Consider the following 11,784-nt stretch of genomic DNA (forward strand, 5'->3'; position numbering starts at 1 on the left):
TGAGTTGTGCAGATCACAGCAGAAGTGTGAGCTTGAGCACTACACACAGATATGTGGAGGGGAAGAAAACGTGTAAACACAGTGAAGATAATATGCAATCCAGAGGACATGAACATCATTCTTATTTTTCCTTGCCAGTATGAGGTGAAAGCTCCCGTTCCATCTGCCTGTTTCAGGAATATTTGTAAACAAATGGCAAAAATGCACGAAGCTATATTTGATCTCCTTCCAGAAGAACAAACACAGGTGAGCGGTAATTCCTAAAACTACTTTTGTGTATATAATATATAATATCCATGCAGAATTGGGGTGTTTCTCCATGCTTTTGGCATAATGAAGCTTAGTTCATGTTTCAATATGATTGTTATTGGGGGGGGTTGTTATATTGACTAGTGAAACATGGATAAAAATTTCTAATTTCGAAGTGCCCCTTACACTGACAGGCCAGAGCTGTAGCTTTACTACATAGTAAATTCTAAAAAGCAGGTTTTCCATTTGTTCTTTATAACATGTTCCAAATTCTAGTTATATCATTCATTCCATTATTAGTTTGAAAATCAGAGTTGACATTTATTGATGAAAAGTAAGTTATGTTACTCACTGTGATTGTAATCCAAATTGGATATGGGAGGGATTAGTGATTGAGTTAATACGATTAACACAGATGACTAACTTAATCTGGTTTAGGTAGTATTTATTAGATCAGCATAAGTGATCTTCTGTAGTAGGCACAAACCAAAAAAAAAAAAAAATAGCAAAATGGGTAGTTTTGGCACTTCTTACCTATGAAATATCCATCCTCTATTCCTGCTATATTTCCCTATCCTGCTATATTTCCTTGTGAAAGTATTATCAGAATTTTCTTTATTCTTCAGTGAAACCCCTACCCCCATACCATTTTTCTTCATGCTTCCCTAGGTTTTCATTAATTATACCATCCTCATGATTAAATATCATCCAGCTCCTTTGGGGCTCACTGAGGACTGAGGGGGAGCCGTTAACAAGGGTTCGGATCTCTGTACTGGCCACTAATTTCTTCCTAGCCAAGCCATCCTATTCATTCCACACGTAAGATCACTCACCTCTGACATTCTGACCTTTTGGATTTACAATGTGAGTTCTAATTCTAGAGCAAGACTTAGCCAGGTCAGGGAGCTGGGTATACAGGTATACTTCATGTGTTTTTATGTGCATTATAATTTAAAGGGTACTCTTGTCAAAGCAGGGCAAAGATATAGGTTTTATGTCAGTATTACCAGTTGAATACCAGTAGTTCCATAAAACTTTCATAGATTATATTTTTTCCCCATAGAAAATATAATGTTATTCCACAAAATCATTTCCATAGATTATATATCATTTTAGATCCAGTATTTTCCAAAGAAATATTTGGTAATTGCCTTAAAATTCTGCATGCAGGAACCATAAAATACTTTGAAGTGATTTTACTAGTTTAGAAATACAACAGTATCTTTGCGTTTGTCATTGGGATTTCCCCCCCCTCTATCCAGTTCCTAGTTAATATATTATAAAAGTCTGTACTACTTTTCATTCCTTTAACCTGTCACAGTTGATTCCACTTACACCACAGGAATTCTTCCACAGTGCAGAAAGGCAGCCTTTGCACTAAAAGAAGTACGGCTGAGAATGGAAAAACAAGCCTTAATCCATCTAAGGAAAACAAAACTGTAATGAAATAGCAATTAAATACTTTCAGAGGAACATTTTAAAAATATATGTCCAAGCAAAGGATTTTTGTTTTTGTTTTTAATACTTTCTCCAAATAATTGTAACTCAGATACTTCTTCTATTTCAGTAGAACTTTAAGAAACTTCATTTTACTTTTTTCCAGGTGTTATTTTTAAGAATTAATGCAAGTTACAAACTCCACTTGAAAAAGCAATTATCTCACTTAAATGTGATAAATGATGGAGGACCTCAAAATGGGTATGTTTAACATATTTTTACCAGTCCCATATCAAATTGTTTTAATGATTGGTTTTTTATTCTTTATGCTATCCTTCTGCTGTAATCATACCAGGGACCAAAGTTGTAGAGTCAGCAATGTTTTGCATTTTTTCCACCCTGTAGAGATATCTATCTATCTATCTGTGTCTGTCTATCTATGTTAAAGTGGTTTATAAATGGTCAATACTTACTTGGCCTTATAGATCCATTTTTTTCAGGCAGTGTGGATTAGTAATACTTCCTTAGATACCCAGCAGTCTTCCCCTGTCCAAACAGGACTCAAAGTCCTGTGTAGTAGCTATGTGACCATGTGAAAGTGACTTAACCTCTGTGCCTCCTTTATAAAATGACAAGGATAATATCTATTTTAATTCCTTCATTGGGTTATGAAAAATAATGTGTAAGTGTATGTATGTGTATATTTTTTTGTAAGCACTTGAACAAATTGCATATATAACTGTTGAAATAGTGTAGTATATAAAAATCATAGGATTTAGAGTCAGAAAATTTGGGTTAAGTCCTAGTTCTGCCATTTAATAGCTGTAACTTTGAGCAAATCACTTATTCTCTCTGAACTTTAATTTTCTTATATCTAAAAATAAGGATGATGCTAGAAGTTCCCTCACAGGATTTGTTTGAAAGCAACATAGATAACGATATGGAAAAAGATTTTATAGAATCTAAAGCACTGATCATTTATACCTTAAATGAATTCCTTAGTGTGTTACCTGTCTCATGGATTTTTAGGAATAAAATTTTATGTCCTGTTAAAAGAATTTCAGGCTTAAATTTCAAACCTATAGGAACAAATGAAAAAATGTATTTTGGGGTCAGAAGTTGGCCCTACCATTTAAAAGAAATACAGTCAGCCCTCCATATCCATGGGTTTCACATCAGTGGATTCAACCAACTATGGATAAAAAATAGTCACACACAAAAAAATGGAGTCTATATTAACATGTACAGACTATTTTTTCTTGTCTTTATTCTCCAAAAAATACAGTGTAACAACTATTTACATAACATTTATGTTAAATTAGGTATCATAAGTGATTTAGAGATGTTTTAAAGTATATGAGAGGATGTGCATAGGTTATATTCAAATACTACATCATTTTATATAAGGGACTTGAGCATCCTCAGATTTTGGTATCTGTAGGAGGTCCTGGAACCAGTTCCCCATAGATACTGAGGGACAACTGTACACTGAATTGATTTTTGCAAAAAACTATTTGGAAGCTTCAGTCTGCTAAATCTGCCAGCCGGGCCAAACTTAAGTTTCATGCAAAAATATATTCTCCCTTGATTATTACCTGTTTCTTTTTCTTTTTAAAGAATTACTTGGTTTAAAAAATTTCAGAGCCACAGAAAACTTAAGGGACAGGATAATGAACACTGAATACTTCTCACCTAGATTTACCAACTGTTAACATTTTGCTACATTCTCCCTGCTGCTTTCTCTCCCTCCCTCACCTCCTGATCTCCCCGGCTGCAGTCATCATGAAATTTAACTTCTAAATACTTTGGCATGCATCTCTAAAAACAAGGACATTTTAATAAACCATAATACCATAACTCCTTCTAAGAAAATCAACATTAATTTAATAGCATCACACCAATATTCAGTCAGATATTTTCAATAAGAACACCACATGGGTGACACTGTGTATATTGCCCACTTGATGTCTAGTGGTACAAATGGTACATACATATGGTACCTGCTATTGAACTTCCATCTTCTAAAAAGATAGTAGCATATTAGGAACTTAGAGATTCCCAATACAGATGTATACTGCGCCCTAAGGAGAATGTTCAAAAAAAGCTTGTAGTATTTTTAAGGCTCATCCCATTTGTATCCTTTTACTTTTATTCCCATAACTAAATCTGGGTTGGTTGATTGTTTTTCCTCAGATGAATAGTTCTGAAGCATCCAAGCTAATTCATTGGCTATTATTTTCTTTGTTAATATACCTATGTGAGGATCGGTATGACCTTAAAGATTGTCACTGTCACATTCTCACATATACTAATCCTGAGTAAGTCAATTCATGTCTTTGAATTATCCTTTAAAAGACAGGATTCCCTGAAACTTAACCTCTCCACTTTATCCAAGGATATAACTGCCTGCACAAAAGGAATTTTTGTTCCTGTAATTGCTCTAAAAATGTACCTTTTCTTTTCCTTTTTTGTTTTTTTGAGGTGAAATCCACATAATATAAAATTAACTGTTTTAAAGTGAACAGTTCAGTGGCACTTAGTGCATTCAGTGTTGTGCATTCACCACCTCTAACTAGTTCTAAAACATTTTCACCTACCCCAAAAGAAAATCTTGTACCCATTAGGCAGTTATTCCCTATTCCACCCTCCCCTAGCCCTGTACATTTTCTTCTTAACATTATTTTCTTTTTCTCTATTTTCGGATATTTTTTAAATACAGTGACATACAGTCATGCACCACATATTTTGGTCAATGACAGACTGCATATGCAACAGTGATCCATAAGATTATAATGGCTGTCATATAGCTTAGGTATATTGCAGGCTATTATATCATCTAGGTTTGAGTAAGTACACTCTATGATGTTCACACAATAGCAAAATCACTTAATGATGCATTTCTCAGAACATATCCCTATTGTTAAGTGACACATAACTATAAATAAGAAAATATTTATAATCCTGCTATCCAGAACTGATCATTATTAACATTTGTCATTTTTACTTTAAAAAATGCTTATCACATAAAAAATGGCATTCACAGAAAAATGGCATTCCAAATGAAGCCAAAGTATACCTTGACACCCCATCTCCAGTACCATTCCCTTTTCCTTCCAACCTTTAGACTGCATTTCTAGAGAATTTGGTCTATATTCTTTCAGTTCTCTCACTTATTATCTCTATATCTATGAAAAATATGTAGTGTTGTTTTGTAAATTTAACTTACTTTTACGGTATATTGCAAATATGTAGCTTGCTTTTTTTCCACTCAGCATTGTTACTGATTTATCTATGTTGATATATGGAAGTAGTCCATCTTGACTGCTGTATAGGATTCCATCACATGAATCAACCATATTTAAATTATCCATTTCCCCTAATAGCAGATTTCTAAGTCATTACCCTTTTCCATTACTGTCATGCCATAGTGAATATCCTTATCCATGTCTAATGGTGCAACTGATTCCTTAGGGTATATACCTGCAAGTGGATCAGAGCACATGCACATTTTTATTCCACTAGGTATTGCCAATGGCTGTATCATGTTTATACTCCCACTAGTAGTTTGTGAGAGTTTGTTTCTCACATCTTACCAACATTTGCTGCTGTTAGATTTCTTAATTATTGCCAGTCTCAAGGGGGATAATGGTTTCTTGTTTTGATTTGTATTTTCCTGATGCATACCATCTTTTCATAGTTTATTGGTCATTCAGGTATTCTCATCTCTGTGACTTTGTCTTGCTTTTCTCTTGGGTTTTTTTTGGGGGGGGGTCTTTTTCTTGATCTTAGATTTTTATATTCTCTCATACTAGTCCTTTGTTGGCTTTATGTAACAAATATCCACTTTTATGTTCTCATATCAAACAAAATTTTTCAACTTTGTAAAACATTTTCTATACACTTTCCTGTACAGACTGGAAATAGTTGTGTTTACTAAACATAGATTTTGATAGTATTAAAAATATTTATTTAAAAATTATGTTAATTTTTTGTTTTATTTTTGATATGGGACTTTGCCTTAGAAAGATTTTCTTTTTTGAGCCATTGCTTTCAGTACGGATACACTGTTATCCCAAGAACCATGGTAATTTAGAATCTTTTTTATAGGTTTTGAAACACCCTGAATTAGATGAGTTTCAAACAAAAAAACTAGTCCTTACTGCCATGTACCTTTTCTTAATATTTGCTCCCATGTAGTACAGCAAATGCAGAACTTACATATTCATTAAAATGAGCCTAACCTGGGCCGGCCCGGTGGCGCACTGGAGAGTGCGCCGCTTGGGAGCACGGCAGCGCTCCTGCCGAGGGTTCGGATCCCATGTGGAGACCGGTTCCCGCTCACTGACTGGGCGCGGTGCGGGCGCAACACCAAGGGTTGCGATCCCGTNGCAGTGCGCCACCGGGCTGGCCCCAGTACCTATTTTTTTTTTTTTCCTTTTTGTCTTTTTTCGTGTCCGGCAACGGATTGCAACCCTCAGTGTCGCGCCCATACCGGGCTGGCACCGGCAACGGGATCGCAACCCCCGGCGCTGCGCCCGCACCTCACTCAGCCAGTGAGCGGGAACTGGTCTGTATGTGGGATCCGAACCCTCAGCGGGAGCGCTGCCACGCTCCCAAGCGGCACACTGTAGCAGTGCGCCACCGGGCTGGCCCCAGTACCTATTTTTTATGCATGGAGCATTGACATTTCTGTTTACCTGTGAGTCCATAGAATATATAAGTTTTATCAGACTGAGGTCAGACATCTGAAAAATGACACTCACCTTCACAGGAATGATATAAAATATTTAGATTACAGGTAGTCTATTGGCGTAACTAAGTTAAAACAGGAGAAATGTATTCTGTTAGAAATCAGTGGTACCTAATCACTTAATGATTGGACTAAGGTCCACTTTGGCTCCCTGCTCTTTTTTCCCTTAATTGAACCTATCCATTCAGCTAAAGGCTTGAAAGCTGAAAACTGCTGAGACCAAGAATGAGAGCCCTGCCATCACACACATCTGCTCCAGGCCCCACAGGAGCAGCCGTCTGTGACTCAGTCACTCTAAGCCTCAACTTTTCCATTTGTAAGATGGAGTAATAATAATACCTCCCAGGGTTATTGTGGAATAAAGTAAAATATTATAAATGAAAGCACTTTAAAATGTATGAGGTGCTCTCTAAATGCCGTTCATTACCTGTTTTCTTCTGCAGCTGTAAAGGCCATTTACAGACTGTCTGCTAGGCACAGATTTGGAATCTTAGGTTTTAGATCATTGATTTCCTCCTAAAGAATCAAGATTATGAGTGGTTTAGAGAGAACTGTTTTCCTAGCAATTAATTCAATTAAATCATCACTTTGGCCTGCCTTAAGAAAGATTGGGATAGGTAAGATTTCTTATTTTAAATGTACCCATTCAATGATTTCTTAAGTGATGTCTTCCTTGTGGGTCACTTCAGTGTCAGTAGATGAGTTGCTCCAGGGACTGGACTCGTGAGGTAACAGCCTCTTTTTCTTAGTAAATGAGGACACTTGTGTGTTGTGTGCCAGGCAGCAGGCCATGTACTTTGTGAGCATTTTCTTATTTCTAACCTTAGAAGACTGTTGATTGCTAGAATATTAATTCATGATTGAAAATGTATCATTCTACATTTATTTGAATTTCAGACTGTATTTCTATATAATATTAGGATCTTCATTTATTCTACCAACATATTACACACACTATTTGCAAGGCAAAGTTACCTATACCCCAAACTAAACTATTAATGAGTTAAATTGAGACTAGGTTGAAAGCTGAACATTCCATATGGAGTAGTACTTTATTCATTTAAAGAGTCCTGTTCTATATTGATAAGCTATTAAGAAATGTAAACTCACTACTTCACAACTGCATTTTAAATGTCCATTTATAAAGTGCAAAAATATTTATTTTCAGGGTGAACTACATTTTCTATATAACCCATTTGTCCTCAGAGTCTGATTGCTACACTGGGAAATAATTGTGTATAAAGCTCCTTTGGTGTCTTGCCGCTGAGCTATTTTATGGGGGGCGGCATCCTTACCCTACAGACATTAATTTTAAAAAATAGCTCTCCTCTTTCACAATTAGAAATCTGCTGTTCATGTATTAAACTCTTCTTCTATATACTTATATTTTTATCCTATTTTAATTATTTCAAAATTAGACTCAGCAGCACTCTACATATGTAAGTACCTGTGCCTCACCAATTTTATAACAATTTTTCATTTTTCAAAATTTTTTCTGAACTTTAGAATATACTTGCATTAAAGAAAAAGTGACATTGCAGTTGAACAAACTATTAGCATCAAATTAGAACTTATATGACATTTTTAAAAAGGCATGTTTCATTTTTTTTTGGTGAGTCAAAGGATAAACAATTACTATTTATTAAGTCAGGGTCTAAAGTAAGTATTCTTTCAGTTATAGGTGTTAAGGTGACAGCTCAGTACTCAAAGTGTAATTCTTTTCTTTTTCATCATGTCATTATAGTGATTATAAGTATCAAGTTTTATATAATGGATGTGGGGAGGGAGGGAGGGGGAAAAGGAACAGGGAAAGGGTCATGAAAATCGACTACAATGTATATTGAGAAGTTAATTTTTTTTAATTCCTATTTTTTTTTTTAAGTATCAAGTTTCATATCCAGTAGGAGTTATATACATGAGTCCTAGCCTTCATTTAATTCCTTAGATGGCACTCAGGGAACCTGGCCTTTCTTTCAAGTTTACTGTTTTAGTCACACACACATGCTCTGGTGCCAACCAATTGAAAACATTGTAGTTTAGCCTGTTTTTTTTTTTTTTTTTTTCTGTATTTTACTCAGTGCTCTTTTAAAATAAATCTGATTTTACTGGGTAGAATTTATTACAAAACTAACTCCAACATGCATTAGTTTGTTCTTTTTCCAAACATTTATTACTGAAATACATGGAGCATTAAATGGCCTAAGTATATGATAGCAGGAATCCTAATAAGAGAAATATGTTGATATTTGGTCCCTAGGAAATCAGAATTTTAAATACTGTAGGAACTAGGATGGGACTCTGACTCCATGAGCATTTTTACTTTAATTATCCAAATAGAAAGTGTGAGATTTAAGAATAATTTTCTCTCCAATGTTTAGGTTGGTCACAGCAGATGTAGCTTTTTACACTGGAAATCTTCAAGCCTTAAAAGGCCTTAAAGATTTGGACCTAAATATGGCCGAGATCTGGGAACAGAAGAGGTGATGACATACTGGAAAACTGGGTAGTTCGTCTGACCACGGGATGTGTATGTTTATGAAGAAAATCTGGATGCCTGTGATTCAAGAACTGAACCAGGAACCCAAAGTGACCTGGCGTGGGGGAGGGGGAAAGTGAAGTATCAGTGTCGGGAAACTGGATTCAGTGGGATCTACAAGAAATGCCATTTTTTGCATCCTTCAGTGAGGAGTTAACCGATCAGGTGTCTATAACATTTTTCATTCTCTCTGGAAACAGACTCAGGTTTCTTTGGACCAAATCCAAAAGAACACATAGCTGTAACACAGCTGTAGTTGACTAGAATGCTCTGTATACTTTATATTAAAAATGCTTTGCATTTCTTCCAGTGCAATGAAATTCATATGGTGTCCCACCTTATTTAATGATGGTACAATTTAAAATATTAAAATCTTAGTCAACCTCTGTAGAAAGTTTTCTCTATGAAAGTAAAGCTGTTTGAAAAATTATTTTTTTACAGATCTTTCTATAAAAAATAAACATCTTTTGATTGCTTGGATTTAGGAATTCAATTTTTGTTTTAGTGACTAATGTCAAGTTTCAGGTTTTGTGTGTTGCACATTTAATCTTTCTACTACCACGGTATGTCAACTGGATAAAGCCTTCCAGAACAGTCTAAATTCTTGAAAGGCTGATTACAAGTAATAATTAAAGAATAAGATATTGGCACTTATTTATGTAACTAACTACTAATTAATTTAAATACTTTTCAGAAGTGGTATACAAAAGCCTACCATTTACCATCTGTATTTTTATAGAAGTATCTATGAAGGGTTTTGGGTTTTTCTGGGGTTTTTTTTCCTTTTTATTTCTAGGAGGTAGAATACATGAATATATATAATCTGCCTGCTTATGAGTTCTCATTTTAATATTTAGATAACACATGAAGTATGGCCCCCTTGGATTGTTTTTAAGTTACTTTCAATATGTATATGAACAAAGACCAGGGAGAAACAGAATTTTTAAAATATAGGCTGCCATGTTGGGGCCAGAAATATAAAGTGATGAGTAAGTTATTTAAAGACTTTTATAATACCTACCTTCAAAATTAGACTCAGCAGCACTCTACATATGAAAGTGCCTGTGCCTCACCTCACACCAAGAATCTTGCCTAACCCTGTCAGAGTGCCTAATCTTGTGATTATGTACAATGAAATCGTCTTATTTTGTGCTCTTCGGTTTCTTAAAAGGAAAGCTTGTTTTCTTTCCTATATCATTACAGAGGTATGTCATCGGTTCTTAAACTGTATGTCAAAAATAAAGTTGTAAAAAATTACCAGACTATAAAAAGACAACTTCTTTTTTAATAGTATACAGTGACCTTTAAACAGGCAGCCTACTCAAAACAAGTATGGATGAAATGCAATTGATTCTTAGAGAAAAGGCATAAATCAAACAACCAGCAGACCTGACTTGAAAGGTCATTCATGAACATTTTTCAGTGACAAAAAGCAAGTTTCAAGAAATGAAGCTTGAAGGAAAGGGAAAACTTTATATGAAGTTATACTCCCAGCCCACTATACAAGAGTACAAGGATGTCAAAGAAATGCCTCCTCCTGCCCCCCTTCAGCTGGGAATAGAAATGCCACTTTGTTTCAATAAATGGAGAGTCTGTGGAAAGTATGGCAGGCACCCCAGCTTTAGAACAAGATGAAAGGTACTAGATACCTACATGTTTATTTCCTATGGAAATAATGAAGTGGTTCAGATTCTTAGAAATGCAAAAAACTGGATGTGCTAGTTAACTAGCCAGTAACTACTGAAATATTCCAAGAGCAAGTCTTCCAACTTAGATGGTAACTATTCAATAAGAGTAAACCATTTTCTTTTGGCATTTATAAAGTTAGCATTAAAAAGTACAAGTGTACACATGTATTGCTTCTCCGCTTTATTTTTGAAATCACAAGCAATTCAAAGTGACTGTCATCGAGGCTTCTCTTAAAAGATCTTCCAGCAGAGCTGCCCCAGTTTTAAGATTAAACAATATTGCACTCTAAGATGAATTAACTTTGGGGGTCCTCTTCAAAGAAACAAAGTATTTGCTCCATCTGTGCTTTTCTTACACTGAAAGCATACTGCAGAAAACTCTAAAAATCAACACTGCAGTGTACAGTAACATAGTAAAAGTACCTGCCTATTTTAGAATCCTAGAGAATATTTTATTGTAAGAAACTATTTAGGTCATAATTAGTATAAAGTGTACACAATATTTTTCATTTCAGTGGTCCAAAATGCGAAGGTTTCCAGATACAATCTTGTTCTCTAATACTGCTCCAGGTGGGATGTCGATTCTGTCACCATGATTTGCAATGATGATAACCGTTCCCTAAGTGACAGGGAAAACAAAAAGCAAGAGTGTACTTGGCAACTGCAACAAAATGCAATTGATTGTCTTACAGTTATCAAGTTTATGTACAACTCTTTTTACGATGGAGTAATTATATTTATAAACAATATTAAATATGAAAAACAACATGTTAAGGAAAATTGTAATGTGTCCTTATGTAACAATCCCTGCAGTAGTTCTGAATTCCTTGCCTCCTTTTCAGAGGTGGTACTACGAGTGGGAAGTAGATCTAGTGCCATAGCATGACCGGGACATCTGAAGGCCTACTTACAAGGCCACCAGCATTATCCAACTTCATAAAGATATTAAAAGGTGCTTGGTTTGGGCCGGCCCGGTGGCGCACTGGAGAGTGCGCTGCTTGGGAGTGTGGTGGCGCTCCCGCTGAGGGTTCGGATCCCATGTGGAGACCGGTTCCCGCTCACTGGCTGAGCGAGGTGCGGGCGCAACACCGAGGGTTGCGATCCCGTTGCCGGTCCCCGGTACG

At 35.7% G+C, this 11,784-nt stretch overlaps 2 protein-coding genes across 2 annotated transcripts in view; one reads left to right on the forward strand and one right to left on the reverse strand.

Annotated features, from left to right (window-relative positions):
- The first annotated feature begins 108 nt into the window (after nucleotides 1–108).
- Nucleotides 109–10,229, forward strand: LOC103610179 (vacuolar protein sorting-associated protein 54-like). The gene is made up of 3 exons (XM_008594399.1): nucleotides 109–246; nucleotides 1,853–1,947; nucleotides 8,815–10,229. Exons 1-3 carry the CDS (start codon nucleotides 109–111, stop codon nucleotides 8,918–8,920), a joined length of 339 nt encoding a protein of 112 aa, XP_008592621.1. The 3' UTR covers nucleotides 8,921–10,229.
- A 595-nt stretch (nucleotides 10,230–10,824) lies between these two features.
- The window catches only part of UGP2 (UDP-glucose pyrophosphorylase 2), a 16,482-nt gene continuing 15,522 nt past the window's right edge, over nucleotides 10,825–11,784 (reverse strand). The window contains exon 8 of the mRNA XM_008594400.1: nucleotides 10,825–11,279. Within this exon, the coding sequence (XP_008592622.1) occupies nucleotides 11,172–11,279 (108 nt within the window). The 3' untranslated portion in view covers nucleotides 10,825–11,171. The remainder of the gene's footprint in view (nucleotides 11,280–11,784) is intronic.

Source organism: Galeopterus variegatus, unplaced genomic scaffold, assembly GCF_000696425.1.
Source record: "Galeopterus variegatus unplaced genomic scaffold, G_variegatus-3.0.2 Scaffold10712, whole genome shotgun sequence".
Taxonomy (NCBI): domain Eukaryota; kingdom Metazoa; phylum Chordata; class Mammalia; order Dermoptera; family Cynocephalidae; genus Galeopterus; species Galeopterus variegatus.

Bases quoted from the DNA above. Each gene is read 5' to 3' on its own strand.
- LOC103610179 (XM_008594399.1), top strand. From the start codon at position 109: ATGAACATCATTCTTATTTTTCCTTGCCAGTATGAGGTGAAAGCTCCC. The intron at 247-1,852 runs GTGAGCGGTAAT...ACTTTTTTCCAG, and splicing joins TTCCAGAAGAACAAACACAG to GTGTTATTTTTAAGAATTAA. The intron at 1,948-8,814 runs GTATGTTTAACA...TCCAATGTTTAG, and splicing joins GATGGAGGACCTCAAAATGG to GTTGGTCACAGCAGATGTAG.